The sequence below is a fragment of the Eriocheir sinensis genome, unplaced genomic scaffold, assembly GCF_024679095.1.
Source record: "Eriocheir sinensis breed Jianghai 21 unplaced genomic scaffold, ASM2467909v1 Scaffold750, whole genome shotgun sequence".
NCBI lineage: Eukaryota > Metazoa > Arthropoda > Malacostraca > Decapoda > Varunidae > Eriocheir > Eriocheir sinensis.
Genome location: NW_026112110.1, coordinates 80001 through 97500, shown reverse-complemented (window position 1 = coordinate 97500; position 17500 = coordinate 80001). Strand labels below are relative to the sequence as shown.

Sequence of the window (17500 nt, the reverse complement as noted above, 5' to 3'; positions counted from 1 at the left end):
TCTCTCTCTCTCTCTCTCTCTCTCTCTCTCTCTCTCTCTCCCCTTTTTTTCTATTTTTTCTTGTACTTTCATTGATATTTTCATTTTTAGTGTTTTCATTTTTTCATTCTCTCTCTCTCTCTCTCTCTCTCTCTCTCTCTCTCTCTCTCTCTCTCTCTCTCTCTCTCTCCCCTTTTTTTCTATTTTTTCTCGTACTTTCATTGATATTTTCATTTTTAGTGTTTTCATTTTTTCATTCTCTCTCTCTCTCTCTCTCTCTCTCTCTCTCTCTCTCTCTCTCTCTCTCTCTCTCTCTCTCTCTCTCTCTCTCTCTCTCTCTCTCTCTCTCTCTCTCTCTCTCTCTCGCTAGTTTAAAGAATTCATCACAAACTTACGCTTAACTTTTTTTTCTCTTTCCGACAAACCCGAAAATATTTACGTTTTGAGAAATTTTAATCTTCTCGGCAAATTGACTCAGGTATTAATTCCACCTGTACGGAAATGATTAATCTAACTTCCTTACCTGGGCGGCGGAAGTTGAATGAGGCCGATATTAGATTATGACTTCGGCGGGGCACTTAATTCTCCTTGTGTTATTTTAAAAGAGAGAGAGAGAGAGATTGAACCCCATATATTATTCCTAGCTAGTCAATCTTTTGTGATAAGTTAGTTTGGCCGAACGTGAAATGTCCGAACTTTTGATAACTCCGAAAATTGGACTGGTAATGTAACACTTTTTTTTATAGGGAGAAAGAGAGAGAGATTGAACCCCATATATTATTCCTAGCTAGTCAATCTTTTATGTTAAGTTAGTTTGGCCGAACGTCAAATGTCCGAACTTTTGATGAACTCCGAAAATTGGACTGGTAATGTAACTTTTTTATATAGAGAGAGAGAGAAAGAGAGAGATTCTATGCCTCAAATTTTTCTTAGTCAACCAGTGTTTTGTATTAATTATTTTGGCCCAACGTGAAATTTGACGAACTTTTGATTACTCCGAAAATTGAACTGATAACATATTTTTCTTTTTTTTTGTAGAGAGAAAGAGAGAGAGATTCTATGCCCTAAATTTTCCTTAGTCGACCAGTGTTTTGTATTAATTATTTTGGCCGAACGTGAAATTTGACGAACTTTTGATAACTCCGAAAATTGAACTGATAACATATTTTTCTTTTTTTTGTAGAGAGAAAGAGAGAGAGATTCTATGCCCTAAATTTTTCATAGTCGACCAGTGTTTTGTATTAACTGTTTTGGCCGAATGTGAAATTTCCGAACTTTTGATAACTCCGAAAATTGAACTGGTAACATATTTTTTTTTTAATATAAAGAGGGAGATTATATTGCATTAATTTATTCTTAGACAACGAACCTTTCATATATATTAGTTTAAGTCTAACATCAAATTTGCTGAACTTAACACAACTTGGAAAACATAACACATAACATAACTTAAAATATGACTTACCCAACGTAACATAACCGGGGATTTTAAACATAACAAAAAAAAATATTCACTCCATTTTATTTTTAGCCGATAACAAAATTTTAACTGAACCTGATATGAACTAATGTGATTTTTTTTTTCTTTCTTTCTTAGCCCCAAAATTTATTGCTGTTTCATCAAAATTTATACTTAATTATACTGTGAGTTGAAATTTAATAACAATCTGCCCATCTAATCTGTCTGTCTGTTGTTTAAATCCAATTGGCCACTTGGATTTTGTTTGTTTTTTTGTTTGTTTTTCCTACACTCCTCCTCTTCACCAACACCTTATATGTCAACTGTTTGTGTGTTTAGATCATTTCACACACACACACACACACACACACACACACACACACCATACTTTCCCACCCTTTCCCAAAATTTAACCTAACCTAACCTAACCTTGCCCACCCCAAATTTAACTGGAGGGCTTTGTGGTGCAGTGGTTAGCACACTCGGCTCACAACCGAGAGAGCCCGGGTTCGATTCCCGGTCGGAGTGGAAAAATTTGGGTGGCTTTTCCGATACCCTACGCCCCTGTCCACCCAGCAGTGAATGGGTACCAGGTATTAATCAGGGGTTGTGTCCCGTCTCCTGGGGTCTGTTCCCTTCTATAATTCCTTCCCCTTCTGTCTCTCCGGCATATGACCACAGATGTTGCGCCGACTAAACGAAACTTTCCAACTTTTCCAAATTTAACCTAACCTAACCTAACCTAACCTAACCTTGCCTGTCACCATCCCCCTTTCCACACCCCCTTCCCCCCTCAAACACACACACACACACAATGAAATAGTATCGGCGAAGAGTGTGCAGAGCTTCAAGGAAAAGTTGGATAATTATAGATACAGAGACGGGACCACATGAGCGTAAGCCCAGGCCCTGTAAAATACAACTAGGTAAATACACACACACACACACACACACACACACACACACACACACACACACACACACACACACACCCATGCCCCTGTCTCCCCAGCCTGTGTGGTGAGGTCTTTCTCCCTTCTCTTGCGTTTCAGAGCCTGACCGATGTGACCGAATGCCTATCTTTCCAGCCATTGCCCGGCACTCAGTACCCCTACAACTACGCCGGCCAGATGGGCTATTGGTACCCCCAGAGCTACCCTCCCCAGGTCCAGGGACAACAATTCCTCGGCATGCAGGGGTTCACTTATGGACAGTACGGATACCAGCAGGGGTAGGAGGCGGACATGTGGCTGTTTGGTTGCGTTTGGTTGTGTTTTTCCTGTTTTATTTGTTGATTTTATGTGTTTGATTTTTTGGTGTGTGTGTGTGTGTGTGTGTGTGTGTGTGTGTGTGTGTGTGTGTGTTGCGTCATTTATTTGTGTGTTTTTCTTCATGTTTGTGTCAGTGTTTGTGTGTTCGTTCGCATGTTTGTTTGTGTGTGTTTTTTTTGTATATATATTTGTTTGTTTTGGTCGTGTGGTCTGTTTTTTTTTTTTGTTTTCGTGTGTGTAGGTAGAGGAGGGTACATGGTGTTTGTTTGTTTGTTTGTTTGTTTGTGTTTCTTATGTGCGTGTTTTGTATGTGTGTATGTGTGTGTGTTTTACTGTGTCATGTATGGGTTTTTTTTCTTCTTCAATACATGTTTTTTTTATGTGTGTGTGTGTGTGTGTGTGTGTGTGCGTGCGCGCGTGTATTAATATATCTCAGCCGTTTGTTTGTTTGTTTGTCCGTTTATGTTTATCCATCACGTTTGGGAATGCTTGCGATGCTTAGTCTAGCTGTTGTTGTTGTTGTTCTCGTTTTTTTCACCCTGGAATGTTTGCGACGTTTGGATTTATTTTATCATCATTTATTTTCCTCACGTTTGGAATGCTTGCGACGTTTTGTGTGTTCGTCCGTTTGTTTGTTTGTACACGTTTGTTTATGTGTCGTTTGTCTACCCTCCGTCCGTTTGTCTGTACGTCTGTTTGTCTGTCTGTCTGTCTGTCTGTCCGCTGTTGTTGTTGTTGTTTTTGTCGATGCTGGTGTAGGCCTATAGAAAAAAATTGGAAATGTTGGTTGTTTAATTTTTTTCTTAATGTAGCTCGACTTGTAATAGTAGTAGTAGTAGTAGTAGTAGTGGGTGGAGGTATCTTTTATGTAGTAGTAGTAGTAGTAGTTGTAGTAGTAATAGTTGTAGTAGTAGTAGTAGTAGTAGTGGTAGTAGTAGTAGTAATAGTAGTAGTAGTAGTAGTAGTAGTAGTAGTAGTAGTGATGGAAAATAGAGATGTAGGAGGCAAAAAGTAGGTTTAAGTATTATAAGTATAGGTATAAGTGCCACCAGAATAAGTTTAAGTATTATAAGTATAGGTATAAGTTTAAGTAAGTATAAGTATAACTGTATAAGTAAGTATAAATATAGGTAAGTATAGCTATAAACTTTAAGTATAGGTATAAGTTTAAGTAAGTTTATAAGTATAGGTATAAGTTTTAAGTATAGGTATAAAGTTTAAGTATTACAAGTATAAGTGCTGCTGGAAACCGTTATTTTTGCCTCCTACATAATAAAAGTAGTAGTAGTAGTAGTAGTAGTCGTAATAGTAGTCGTAATAGTAGTAGTAGTAGTAGTAGTAATAGTAGTAATTGTAGTAGTAATAGTAGTAGTAGTAGTAGTAGTAGTAGTAGTAGTAGTAGTGGTAGTCTTGATAGTAGTAGTAGTAGTAGTAGTAGTAGTAGTAGTTGTAATAGTAGTAGTAGTAGTAGTAGTAGTAGTAGTAGTAGTAGTAGCAGTAGTAGTAGTAGTAGTAGTAGTAATAGTAGTAGTAGTAGTAGTAATGTATTTCCACAGGTATATGTCGCCAAAGTTTCATGATTAACTTGCATAAATATATAGAATTTATGTCCTAATAACAACACTATTTATTCACAGATTCAAAAAGTTGCTCACTAGAAACAAATTATTAATACCATAATTACTACTACTACTACTACTACTACTACTACTACTACTACTACTATTGCACTTAAAGAAATATATATACAGCATTTTCTAATCATTTTAAATACTCAATGACTTTCCTTCAACTATATATTTTGTTTTTTTTTGCTTGTTTGTTTGTTTATTTATATCAACATTAACACATATTTTCTACTCCTCTTATTAATCTGTTTCCTCTTTCCTCTTTAACGCAAATTATCTCATAGGCCTATCACATTTTATTCTCTTCTTCTTCTTCTTCTTCTTCTTTCCTCATTCTCTCCATTTCCTCTCTTTTTCTTTTCTTTTTTGTTTTTAAGATTAGCTAATTGTTTCTCCTCTCTCTCTCTCTCTCTCTCTCTCTCTCTCTCTCTCTCTCTCTCTCTCTCTCTCTCTCTCTCTCTCGCTCCATTCATATATTTTCTCTTTTCCTTCATTCATTTTCTTTTTTGTTTTAAGATCAGCTAATTCTCTCTCTCTCTCTCTCTCTCTCTCTCTCTCTCTCTCTCTCTCTCTCTCTCTCTCTCTCTCTCTCTCTCTCTCTCTCTCTCTCTCTCTCTCTCTCTCTCTCTCTCTCTCTCTCTCGCTCCATTCATATATTTTCTCTCTTTTTTTTCTTTTCCTTCATATATTTTCTTTTTATTTTATTTTTGTAACCCATTTTCTTCTTCATTTGTCATTTCATAATTTTTCTACACTAACTAATTTATTCATCATTATTTATTTATTTGATTTATTTATTTATCATTTATTTATCAGTATTTATTTTCTCATTTTATCATTTTTCAATACATTAACTCATCTATTTGTCTGTGTATATGTTCCACCACTTCATCCCCCCCCCCCTCCTCACCCCCCTACCACCCCACTAACCCCTGCCTCCCCCACAGTCACCCCACTAACCCCTCCCGCCACCCCTTCCCCCGTCACCCCACTAACCCCTGCCCACCCTCCCCTTCCCCCGTCACCCCACTAAACCCTGCCCACCCGCCCCTTCCCTCGTCACCCCACTAACCCCTGGCCGCCCCCCCGCAGGATGGCCGGCATGGCAGGGGTACCCACGGCTTGGCAGGGAGTCCCCCAGCCGCAGCTCCCGGCCGGACAGATGCCCCAGTTGCAGCAGCCGACCTCGGTGGTGGGCGCATACCCGGTCCAGCAATTTCAGGTGTGTGTGTGTGTGTGTGTGCGTTTGTGTGTGTGGACAGGTGTGTAGTGGGGAGAGGGAGGGGAAGGGGAGGGGCCGTGTATGTGTGTGTGTGTGTGTGTGTGTGAGGAAATAAGGTGTGTGTGTGTTTGACAGGTAAGTGTGTGCGTCTGTGTGTGTGTGTGTGTGTGTGTGTGTTAAGGAAATGTGTTTTTTTACAGACTTGTTTTGACTTTTTTTTTTCTCTCGTTTTTCTGTTGCCGTTATTTTTTATTATTATTATTATTATTTTTTTTTTTTTTTTTTTTTTTTTATTATTTTTGCATCTTTTTTTGGGGGGGTCTGTTTGTTTGTTAATTTGAAGTTTGTTTGTTTGTTTGTTTTCATCAATAAATTTTTCCTGTTTTCTTTTATCTTCGTTTTTATTTATTTATCTAGTTTGTTTGTTTGTTTGTTTCCTTTTCCTCCATCTCACTCTTCTTTTCTGTTTTCTTTTATATTCGTTTTTCATTGTTTCTCTCTCTCTCTCTCTCTCTCTCTCTCTCTCTCTCTCTCTCTCTCTCTCTCTCTCCCTATTTTTTCCTATTTTTTTCCTTAATTTTCCTCTGTTCTTCACTACAATCATTTCTGTATTAATTATTTTGGTCAAGTTCTTCGTAATTGCTTTTTTTCCGTGGGTCAAATTCACATATATATAATTTCTCTTTTTTTTCTTTTTTTTTTTTTTTTTCCGTTACGATATATTTTTACTTTTTTCCAATTTCCGTCATAATATATTTTACTTATTAATTTCATTGTAATATATTTCTACTAATTTTTTCCGTGGGTCAAATTCACATATATATAATTTCTCATTTTTTTCTTTCTTTTCATTTCCATTACATATATTTTTACTTTTTTTCAATTTCCGTCATAATATAGTTTTTATTTTCACCGTAATATATTTTTACTAATTTTTTCCGTGGGTCAAATTCACATATATATAATTTCTCCTTTTTTTATGTCCGTTTTCATTTCCATTACGATATATTTTAACCTTTTTCTAATTTCCGTCATAATATATTTCTACTAATTTTTTCCGTGGGTCAAATTCACATATATATAATTTCTCCTTTTTCTTGTCCGTTTTCATTTCCATTACGATATATTTTAACCTTTTTTTAATTTCCGTCATAATATATTTCTACTAATTTTTTCCGTGGGTCAAATTCACATATATATAATTTCTCCTTTTTCTTGTCCGTTTTCATTTCCATTACGATATATTTTAACCTTTTTTTAATTTCCGTCATAATATATTTCTACTAATTTTTTCCGTGGGTCAAATTCACATATATATAATTTCTCCTTTTTTATTTCTCTTTCATTTCCGTTACGATATATTTTAACCTTTTTTTAATTTCCGTCATAATATATTTCTACTAATTTTTTCCGTGGGTCAAATTCACATATATATAATTTCTCCTTTTTTATTTCTCTTTCATTTCCGTTACGATATATTTTAACCTTTTTTCAATTTCCGTCATAATACATTTCTACTAATTTTTTCCGTGGGTCAAATTCACATATATATAATTTCTCCTTTTTTTATGTCCGTTTTCATTTCCATTACGATATATTTTAACCTTTTTCCAATTTCCGTCATAATATTTTCATTGTGATATATTTCTACCCATTTCCGTTGCATTACTTATAAGAAGCAGTGCATGGCAAGATTTAAATTACTTACACTTATATATATTACTACTACTACTACTACTATTACTACTATTATTACTATTAAAATTACGATTACTACTATTTATGTTAGCATAGTGATTGCATGACATAATGACATTACTGCCTTATATGCCTTCTCTCAATACTACGGAAGACTTCTCACTATTGCATCTATAATAATAATGATAATAATGATAATAATAATAATAATAATAATAATGATGATGATGATGATGATGATTGGTTAGCGAAATTCAGCTTGGCATTCTTTTTTTGTTTGTTTATTTGTTTGTTTGTTTTTTCTTGTATATATGAGGTGTTATTTTTTTTTTTTTTTTTTCTATGTAGGTATATTATATATATTTTTTTTTTTTTGTTTGTTTTTGAGATGAGCTATTTTTTTCTTTTTTTCTCTTTTCCTTCATATATTTTCATTTTTTCTTTTCTTTTTTTGTTTTTAAGGTCAGCTAATTGTTTTTCTTTTCCTCTTTTCCTTCATATATTTTCATTTTTTCTTTTCTTTTTTGTTTTTAAGATCAGCTTTTTTTTCTTTTCCTTTATATTTTCCTTCTCATTTTTTCTTTTTCTTTTTTGTTTGTTTTTAAGGTCAGCTAATTATTTTTCTTTTTCTCTTTTTCTTCATATATTTTCATTTTTTCTTTCTTTTCTTTTTTTTAGGATCAGATAATTCTCTCTCTCTCTCTCTCTCTCTCTCTCTCTCTCTCTCTCTCTCTCTCTCTCTCTCTCTCTCTCTCTCTCTCTCTCTCTCTCTCTCTCTCTCTCTCTCTCTCTCTCTCTCTCTCTCTCTCTCTCCATTCATATATTTTCTTTCTTTTTCAATCCTAATTTTCTTTTCCTTTTCTCTTTTTACATATATTTTTTTATCTCTAATTTACAAGATCAGTGATTATCTTTTTTTTTTTTTTTTTACATCTTTATTTTCCTTCATTTTCTTGTATTTGGAAAGATCAGCAAATTTTCTTTTTTTCTTTTTCTTCTTACATACAATATTTTTTTTCTTTTTCTTTGTAATGAATATATTTTCTTTTTCTTTTTCAATCCATATTTTTTCAAGACAGTTCCGTATTTTCTTTCTTTGCATTTGATATCATTGTTTTTTTTCTTGTTTTTTCTCTCCTTTCCATTTTCTTTTTCAATCATTCTATTTTTTCAAGACAATTTCAAGACAATTTTTCGATATTGTTTTCTTTTCTTTTCCAGTCTTCATATTTTTTCCAAGACAGTTAAGTTTCATCCGTTGTATTAAAAAAAATAATTGCATATATATTTTTAAACTTCGTATGCACCAAAAAATTAAAATAAAGTTAAATAAAAACTAACAAAATTCTAGACGACAATATTATGAGAAATCTTCCGTATTGCAATATTTTTTACTCTTACCGAATTATACATTTTTTCACTGTATTCCTGCCCTGCTAGTGTGATATACATATTTAACATTTATTATTACTACTATTATTATCATTACTGTTATATATTCTCCATTCTCTCGCTATCCATTCAGAGTTTTGCGATTTCTTCTTCTTATATTCTTGTGGCATGTCGGAAGGATGAGTCCCCGCTGTTAGCCTTAAGGGGAATGCACAGAAAACGGGGCGTGGAAGACTTTGTGTGTGGGGGGTGCTTCACTTTTTAAAGCCGGAGAAATCTCGTCAAATTTGGCAAAGGAAAAAAAATTAGTGTGGATAGAAACGTGTGTCAAATTTGGTCAAAGGAAAATATAAAGACTTAGAATATTACAGTAGTACATCACATAACCTTAACCCGGTATGTAGCAGCGGGGATCATGTTTCTTAATGGTCCCTCTAAGCGAGAAAAATGAGAAAAAATCATCACTCACACAAACCATTTCATTATACATATCAGCGTATTTGTGATCAGTTTATGTGTCATCTATTTTAGGGGGTTTATATCATGGCACAAATTTGGCCCGTCGCTGCTACACGGTAAAGCCACAAATTTGGCCCATCGCTGCTACACGGTAAAGCCACAAATTTGGCCTGTCACTGCTACATGGTAAAATCACAAATTTGGCCCATCGCTGCTACACAGTAAAGCCACAAATTTGGCCCATCACTGCTACACGGTAAAATCACAAATTTGGCCCGTCACTGCTACACGGTAAAGCCACAAATTTGGCCCGTCACTGCTCCACGGTAAAGCCACAAATTTGTCCCGTCGCTGCTACACGGTAAAGCCACAAATTTGGCCCGTCACTGCTACACGGTAAAAGCCACAAATTTGTCCGTCGCTGCTACGGTAAAGCCACAAATTTGTTAAATCACTGCTACACGGTAAAGCCACAAATTTGGCCGTCACTGCTACATGGTAAAGCCACAAATTTGGCCCGTCACTGCTACGGTAAAGCCACAAATTTGTTGTCGCTGCTACACGGTAAAAGCCACAAATTTGGCCCGTCGCTGCTACGGTAAAGCCACAAATTTGGCCGTCGCTGCTACACGGTAAAGCCACAAATTTGGCCCGTCGCTGCTACGGTAAAGCCACAAATTTGGCCGTCGCTGCTACGGTAAAGCCACAAATTTGGCCTGTCACTGCTACAGTAAAGCCACAAATTTGGCCCGTCGCTGCTACACGGTAAAGCCACAAATTTGGCCCGTCGCTGCTACAGGGTAAAGCCACAAATTTATTACATCGCTGCTACACGGTAAAGCCACAAATTTGGCCCGTCGCTGCTACACGGTAATGCCACAAATTTGGCCTGTCGATGCTACTGGGTTAATCATACTCAGTGCAAAATTCAGTTGACGCATCTCAAAATAAAATACTTACAACTCCACAAAAGTCTTCCGCGCCCCAAATAATTTTTAATCAAGAACCTTTTTATAAGAATGTTCACCAGTCTGTGAGTCTTGGAACCTTGCCTCGCCACGCCCAACACACACGCAGGGAAGAAAAGGAAAATATAGAAGGAAAATAAAGAGAAATGCAGAAATGAAAGAAGGGAAGGAAAAAATTGTCTTCTTCCTTCTTGAAATACTTCTAAAAATCAATACAGAAAAAGATATTATGTGTTTTTTTTCCTGTGTTGTGTGTGTTGGCCGTGGTGAGAAGATGGACTTTAATGGATTTTTACTAATTATCTATATTATTATTATTATTTATTATTATTATTATTATTATTATTATTATTATTATTATTATTACTATTATCATAACATACTTTCTACTACTACTACTACTACTATTACTACTACTACTACTACTACTACTACTACTACTACTACTGGTCAAAGGAAACTTAAAAATGGCAATAGCTACTTTTTACTTATTTTATTTATTGCTATTTTATTTCATTTATTATTTTATTTTATTATATTTTATTTTATTTTTTATTTTTTTCTATTGTTGTTTTCGATGAGTTGCATTTTACTTTGATATTTCTTCTTTTTTTTTTTCTCTTTTTTTCTTCTTCATCTTCTTTGTCAACTTTATTTTCCATGTGTATTTTATTTTCATTATTTTATTTCTCTATTGTTCTTTTTTTCTTTTCTTTTCATTTCTTTTATTTCAACATTTTCTCCATTTTTTTTTATGCGTCGTAACGTTCGCACAATTTATTTCATGTGTTATTTCTACTTTTATTTATTTTCTTCTTTGTCTTCCTTTCTCCGTTCACTTTTCCTCCTTATCCCAACTTTCTTCCTTTCTTCCTTTCTTTTCTTCCTTTCCTCTGTTTTCATTCTCGGTAATCCACCAAATATATTTTTCTCCTTCGTTTTTGTTTTCTTTTCTTTCCTTCCATCACACCTTTTCCTTATTTTTTTTTCTATATTTTCACCAATTTTGCTGTTTTTGGGGTCATTTATTTTTTGGTCTTTTTTTTTCATATTTTCATTAATTTCTTTTCCTTTTTATTACTTTATTTCCCTTTTCTAGGTCTTTTTTTTCCCTCCCTTTTGCATTTTCCTGTTTTTCTTTTCTTTTTCTTTTTTTTGTTTTGTTTTCATCGTTTTTTACTTATTTTTTCATTTCTTTCATTTTTTTGGTCATTTTTTTCATATTTCCTCTAGTTTTTTCCTTCTTTTTTTCCTTTCTTTCCTTCCGTCACCCTTTTTTTCCCTCCTTCCCTCCCTCCCTCAATTCTTTTTTTTTCATTATAAATTTTTTTGCTGTTTTTTTCTATATTTTCATTGATTTTGCACTTTTTTTGGTCATTTTTTTCATATTTCCTCTAGTTTTTTCCTCATTTTTTCCCCTTTCTTTCCTTCCGCCACCCTGTTTTCCCCTCCCTGCCTCCCTGCCTCAGTCTCGTGCCCTTGCTTCCTTCACAAACACTATTTTTCCCGAGAGTAGGACACCAAAGTCTCGCCCCTAAATTTTTCTCGCATAATTTTTGCAGCTCTCGAGCCCCTACCTTCTGGGCAGCACTCCAGGGACCTTGGTGAGTGAGTTATAGCCCCCTCCCCCAATTCCCGGACCCTTCCCCGAGTCTTCCCCATCGCTTCCCTGACTCCATTCCCCGCTGTCGCTTTCAGTTAAATAACATTGCGCGATTCTGCCCTGTTCAGTTTTAGGCCCACTTTTATTCATTTTCCACATCAACGACATAGACAATGGGATAACTAGTGACATGGGTAAATTTGCGGATAGGACGCACTATTAGGACAGGGGAGGATGCTAGAGCACTGCAGGAGGATCTCAACAAACTGTCAGCTTGGTCAGAGAAATGGCAGATGGATTTTAACATCACCAAGTGTAGCGTACTTAGTATAGGAACACGCAACCCATTACACGGGTATAGTTTAGACTCCACAGCGATAAGTAGAGCAGAGTGTGAAAGGGATTTGGGAGTGTTAGTGAACTCTGACCTAAAACTAAGGAAGCAATGTATTAGTGCGAGGAATAGGGCTAACAGGGTATTAGGCTTTATTAACAGGACGGTAACCAACAGGAATGCAGAGGTCATCCCCAGACTCTATTTAACATTAGTTAGGCCACACTTAGATTATGCTGTCCAGTTTTGGTGCCCACACTACAGAATGGACATCAACTTGCTAGAATCAGTTCAGAGGAGGATGACCAAGATGATTCAGGGGCTGAGGAACCTCCCATATCAAGATAGGCTGAAACATCTCAACTTACATTCACTAGAAAGACGAAGAGTGCGGGGAGATCTGATAGAAGTATTCAAATGGGTCAAGGGTTACAACAAAGGCGATATAAGTAAAGTACTGAGAATTAGCCAGCAGGATAGAACACGCAGTAATGGATTTAAATTAGAAAAGTATAGATTTAGGAGGGAAATAGGCAAGCATTGGTTTAGTAATAGGGTGGCGGGGGGATGGGATAGACTCATCAATCACATAGTTAGTGCAGGGACGATAGCTTGTTTGAACCCAGTAGCAGCGGGGATCATGTTTCTTAATGGTCCCTCCAAGCGAGAAAAATGAGAAAAAATCATCACTCACACAAACCATTCAATAATATATATCAAAGCATTTGTGATCAGATTATGTATCATCTATTTTGGGGGGTTTATATCATGGCACAAATTTGGCCCGTCGCTGCTACACGGTAAAGCCACAAATTTGGCCCATCACTGCTACACGGTAAAACCACAAATTTGGCCCATCGCTGCTACACGGTAAAGCCACAAATTTGGCCTGTCACTGCTACACGGTAAAACCACAAATTTGGCCTGTCACTGCTACACGGTAAAACCACAAATTTGGCCCGTCGCTGCTACACGGTAAAGCCACAAATTTGGCCTGTCACTGCTACACGGTAAAACCACAAATTTGGCCCATCGCTGCTACACGGTAAAGCCACAAATTTGGCCTGTCACTGCTACACGGTAAAACCACAAATTTGGCCTGTCACTGCTACACGGTAAAACCACAAATTTGGCCCATCGCTGCTACACGGTAAAACCACAAATTTGGCCTGTCACTGCTACACGGTAAAACCACAAATTTGGCCCATCACTGCTACACGGTAAAACCACAAATTTGGCCCATCGCTGCTACACGGTAAAACCACAAATTTGGCCTGTCACTGCTACACGGTAAAACCACAAATTTGGCCTGTCACTGCTACACGGTAAAGCCACAAAATTGGCCCGTCACTGCTACACGGTAAAACCACAAATTTGCCCCGTTGCTGCTACCAGGTTAAATTAGAAAAGCACAGATTTAGGAGCAAAATAGGCAAGCATTGGTTTAATAATAGGGTGGTGGGGAATGGAATAGACTCATCAATCACATAGTTAGTGCAGGGATGATAGCTTGTTTTAAGAGTAGACTGGATAGCTACATGGACGAGGCTGACAGGTGGTAGAGGGGGTGGATTCTGGAGCTGCCCTGTGTAGGCCTATTGCAGTCTCCCTATGTTCTTATGTTCTTATGTTCTTCCTGAAACCCCCCTTCTTCCCCTCCCTCAAAACAATGTATATCCCCACCCCTCCTCTCTCTCTCTCTCCCTCCTCCCCTTTCCCTCCCTCCCTCTCTCTTCTCTCTCGCTCTCCTCCTCTTCTTCCCCTCCCTCCCTCCCTCCCTCCATGCATGCCAACCCCCTCCCCCCCTCCCTCCCTCCCTCCCTCCCCCCTTAAAAGAGTCTGTAGAATAAGAGAGAAAAAAATGAAAAGGAAAAAAAAAAAGTATGTATAAACTTGAATAATTAGGCCTACATATTTTTTTTTTCACTGCCCATTCAGAAAAAAATAATAATAATATCCAAATTAAATGAAGAAAATAAATAAATATGCATAAATAAATTGGTTTGTCATTTTTCTCAGGACTGCAAAATACCCCAAAAAAAATAAACATAAAAAAAATAAGTTAAAAAAAAAAATAGAAAAAAAACATCATTGCCAACTTATCTGATGAGTGAGAAAAAATAAAAATAAACGAAATCAAAACAAAATATAAAAAAATAATAAAAGGCAAACAAAAAACGAGAAAATAAGAAAAAATAAACAAATAAAAACAAAAAATAAAATAGGGGTAAAATTTCCGAACGCTTATCCACCCCAGGCAAAGTTAACGCTCACATGATGTATTCCTTTTTGGTCCCTGAATGCCGTGCAGTGACGAGTGACTTCCGGAGAGGAGAAACAATCCAATTCGGGGACTATTTGTTGTTGAGAATAGGGGATGATAATTCACGAAAGCATCGCCTCCTCTCGCTGCGGCCGCAAAATAGCTCACAGAGGGTTTAGGGTGGGGGAGCATATTTAAACTTCAGTCATCCCTCAAATAGTACAGTTTCCAATAGTTTGGTTTTGGTTTTATGTGGATTTTCTAAGATTTTTTACGATTTTAAAATTTCCCGACTAGCAGGAAATTTAAAAACCTTAAAAGATTTTATATGACAATCCGTTTAAAACTTCAGTCGACCCTCAAATAGTACGGTTTCCATTAGTTCGGTTTTGGTTTTATGTGGATTTTCTAAGATTTTTTACGATTTTAAAATTTCCCGACTAGCAGGAAATTTAAAAACCTTAAAAGATTTTATATGACAATCCGTTTAAAACTTCAGTCGACCCTCAAATAGTACAGTTTCCAATAGTTCGGTTTTGGTTTTATGTGGATTTCCTTTGAAGATTTTTTACGATTTTAAAATTTTCCCGGCAAGCAGGAAATTTAAAAATCCTAAAAGATTTTATATGACAGTCCGTTTAAAACTTCAGTCGTCCCTCAAATAGTATGGTTTCCAATCGTTCGGTTTTGGTTTTATGTGGATTTTCTAAGATTTTTTACGATTTTAAAATTTCCCGACAAGCAGGAAATTTAAAAATCCTAAAAGATTTTATATGACAGTCCGTTTAAAACAACAGTCACCCCTTAAATAGTATGGTTTCCAATTGTTCGGTTTTGGTTTTATGTGGATTTCCTAAGAAGATTTTTTACGATTTTAAAATTTCCCGACTAGCAGGAAATTTAAAAACCCTAAAAGATTTTATATGACAGTCCATTTAAAACAACAGTCATCCCTCAAATAGTACGGTTTCCAATTGTTCGGTTTTGGTTTTATGTGGATTTTCTCAGAAGATTTTTTACGATTTTAAATTTTCCCGACAAGCAGGAAATTTAAAAATCCTAAAAGATTTTATATGACAGTCCGTTTAAAACTTCAGTCGACCCTCAAATAGTACAGTTTCCAATAGTCCAGTTTTGGTTTTATGTGGATTTTCTAAGTAGATTTTTTACGATTTTAAAATTTCCCGACAAGTTTAAAAATCCTAAAAGATCTTCCACAACAATCCGTATAGAACTGAAACCTAACTATTGGAAACTGTACTATTTGAGGGTCGACTGTATTCCCATCGCCCCTCCTGGACCCCCCTCGACTTATATCTGCGAGGAGGTATTTCTCGGAACACCGAAAGTCACTCGTCACTGCACGGCATTCAGGGACCAAAAAGAAATACATGATACAAGTACGTATTAACTTTGCCTGAGGTGGATACGGGTTCGGAAATTTCACCCCAAAAAAAAGAATTAAAAGTTAAACAAAAAATAATCATAAGTAAAAGAAAAATGATTCCCAATGTATCTTACGAATGAAAAAAAAAATACCAATACCATTTTTTTCATAGATATCATTGTTCTAAAAATCATTATACAAAAAAAAATACCAATACCCTTTTTCAAGATATCATTGTTCCTTAAAATCATTATACAAAAAAAAATACCAATACCCTTTTTCAAGATATCATTGTTCCTTAAAATCATTATACCAAAAAAAAATACCAATACCCTTTTTCATAGATATCACTGTTCTAAAAATCATTATACAAAAAAAAATACCAATACCCTTTTTCAAGATATCACTGTTCCAAAAATCATTATCCAAAAAAAACACCAATACCCTTTTTCAAAATATCACTGTTCTAAAAATCATTATCCAAAAAAAATACCAATACCCTTTTTCAAAATATCACTGTTCTAAAAATCATTATCCAAAAAAAATACCAATACCCTTTTTCAAAATATCACTGTTCTAAAAATCATTATCCAAAAAAAATACCAATACCCTTTTTCAAAATATCACTGTTCTAAAAATCATTATACAAAAAAAAATACCAATACCCTTTTTCAAGATATCATTATACAAAAAAAAATACCAATACCCTTTTTCAAGATATCATTGTTCTAAAAATCATTATCCAAAAAAAAACACCAATACCCTTTTTCAAGATATCATTGTTCCTTAAAATCATTATACAAAAAAAAACACCAATACCCTTTTTCAAGATATCTCTGTCCTCACCCCGCAACAATCAACTATCAATCAATCAACTATTACAGCCGATTGTCATTTATTCCGTCTAAATTTTCACTCATTTTCTACCCTCCTGCATGACCCTCTGACCGATGATGATACAAGCTCTGCATCTTAATTCTCTCGTCCATGGGATGTCTTTGCCTGTTCCGAGATGTCTCTTTTGATATATATATTTAAATTTATATATATACACATTCATAGCATTTGTATTTATAGGTTTTTATTATTATTATTGTTATTGTTATTATTATTATTATTATTATACAAACACCTATTGTTGTTATTGTATTTCTCTCTCTCTCTCTCTCTCTCTCTCTCTCTCTCTCTCTCTCTCTCTCTCTCTCTCTCTCTCTCTCTCTCTCTCTCTCTCTCTCTCTCTCTCTCTCTCTCTCTCTCTCTCGCTCTCTCTAATTTTTTTCCTTTTTTTAAATTTTTTTTGCCCTTTTCACTTTTCATAAATATTTTTCTCTCAGTTTTCCAATATTTTCCTCTATTTTCTCTCTCTCTCTCTCTCTCTCTCTCTCTCTCTCTCTCTCTCTCTCTCTCTCTCTCTCTCTCTCTCTCTCTCTCTCTCTCTCTCTCTCTCTCTCTCTCTCTCTCTCTCTCTCTCTCTTCTATTATCTATCAATATTTTTTTTCCTCTTCAATATTTTCCTCGATTTTCACTAATATTTTTTTTTCCCTTCCTCATTTTTTTTCCTTCTTGTCATTCTTTTTTCCTCTTCTTCTTCTTCCTCTTCTTCTTCTTCTTTTTATTTTATTTTTTCTTGTATTTATATTTTTTTGTTCCTGTGTCTACCTTCAATATCTATCTACTTCATTTTATATTATTTTTCAATTTATTTTTATTTATTTTTTCAACTCCTCCTCCTCCTCCTCCTCCTCTTCTTCTTCTTCCTCCTTTCTTTATTTTCTCTGTCTTTCTATTTTCAACTTTTCTCAATATTTTTTTCTGCTTCATTAATATTTTTCAGCT

General features: G+C 35.3%; 1 protein-coding gene across 3 annotated transcripts in view; it reads left to right on the top strand.

The window, feature by feature from the left end:
• LOC126994222 (cytotoxic granule associated RNA binding protein TIA1-like) overlaps positions 1-17500 on the top strand; it is a 71156-nt gene that overhangs the window by 51312 nt on the left and 2344 nt on the right. Inside the window, exons 6-8 of one of the 3 annotated variants that reach the window (XM_050853509.1) lie at positions 2491-2669; positions 5430-5559; positions 11639-11680. In XM_050853509.1, the coding sequence (XP_050709466.1) occupies positions 2491-2669; positions 5430-5559; positions 11639-11680 (351 nt within the window). The remainder of the gene's footprint in view (positions 1-2490; positions 2670-5429; positions 5560-11638; positions 11681-17500) is intronic. The other 2 variants (XM_050853507.1, XM_050853508.1) reach the window with 2 other exon arrangements.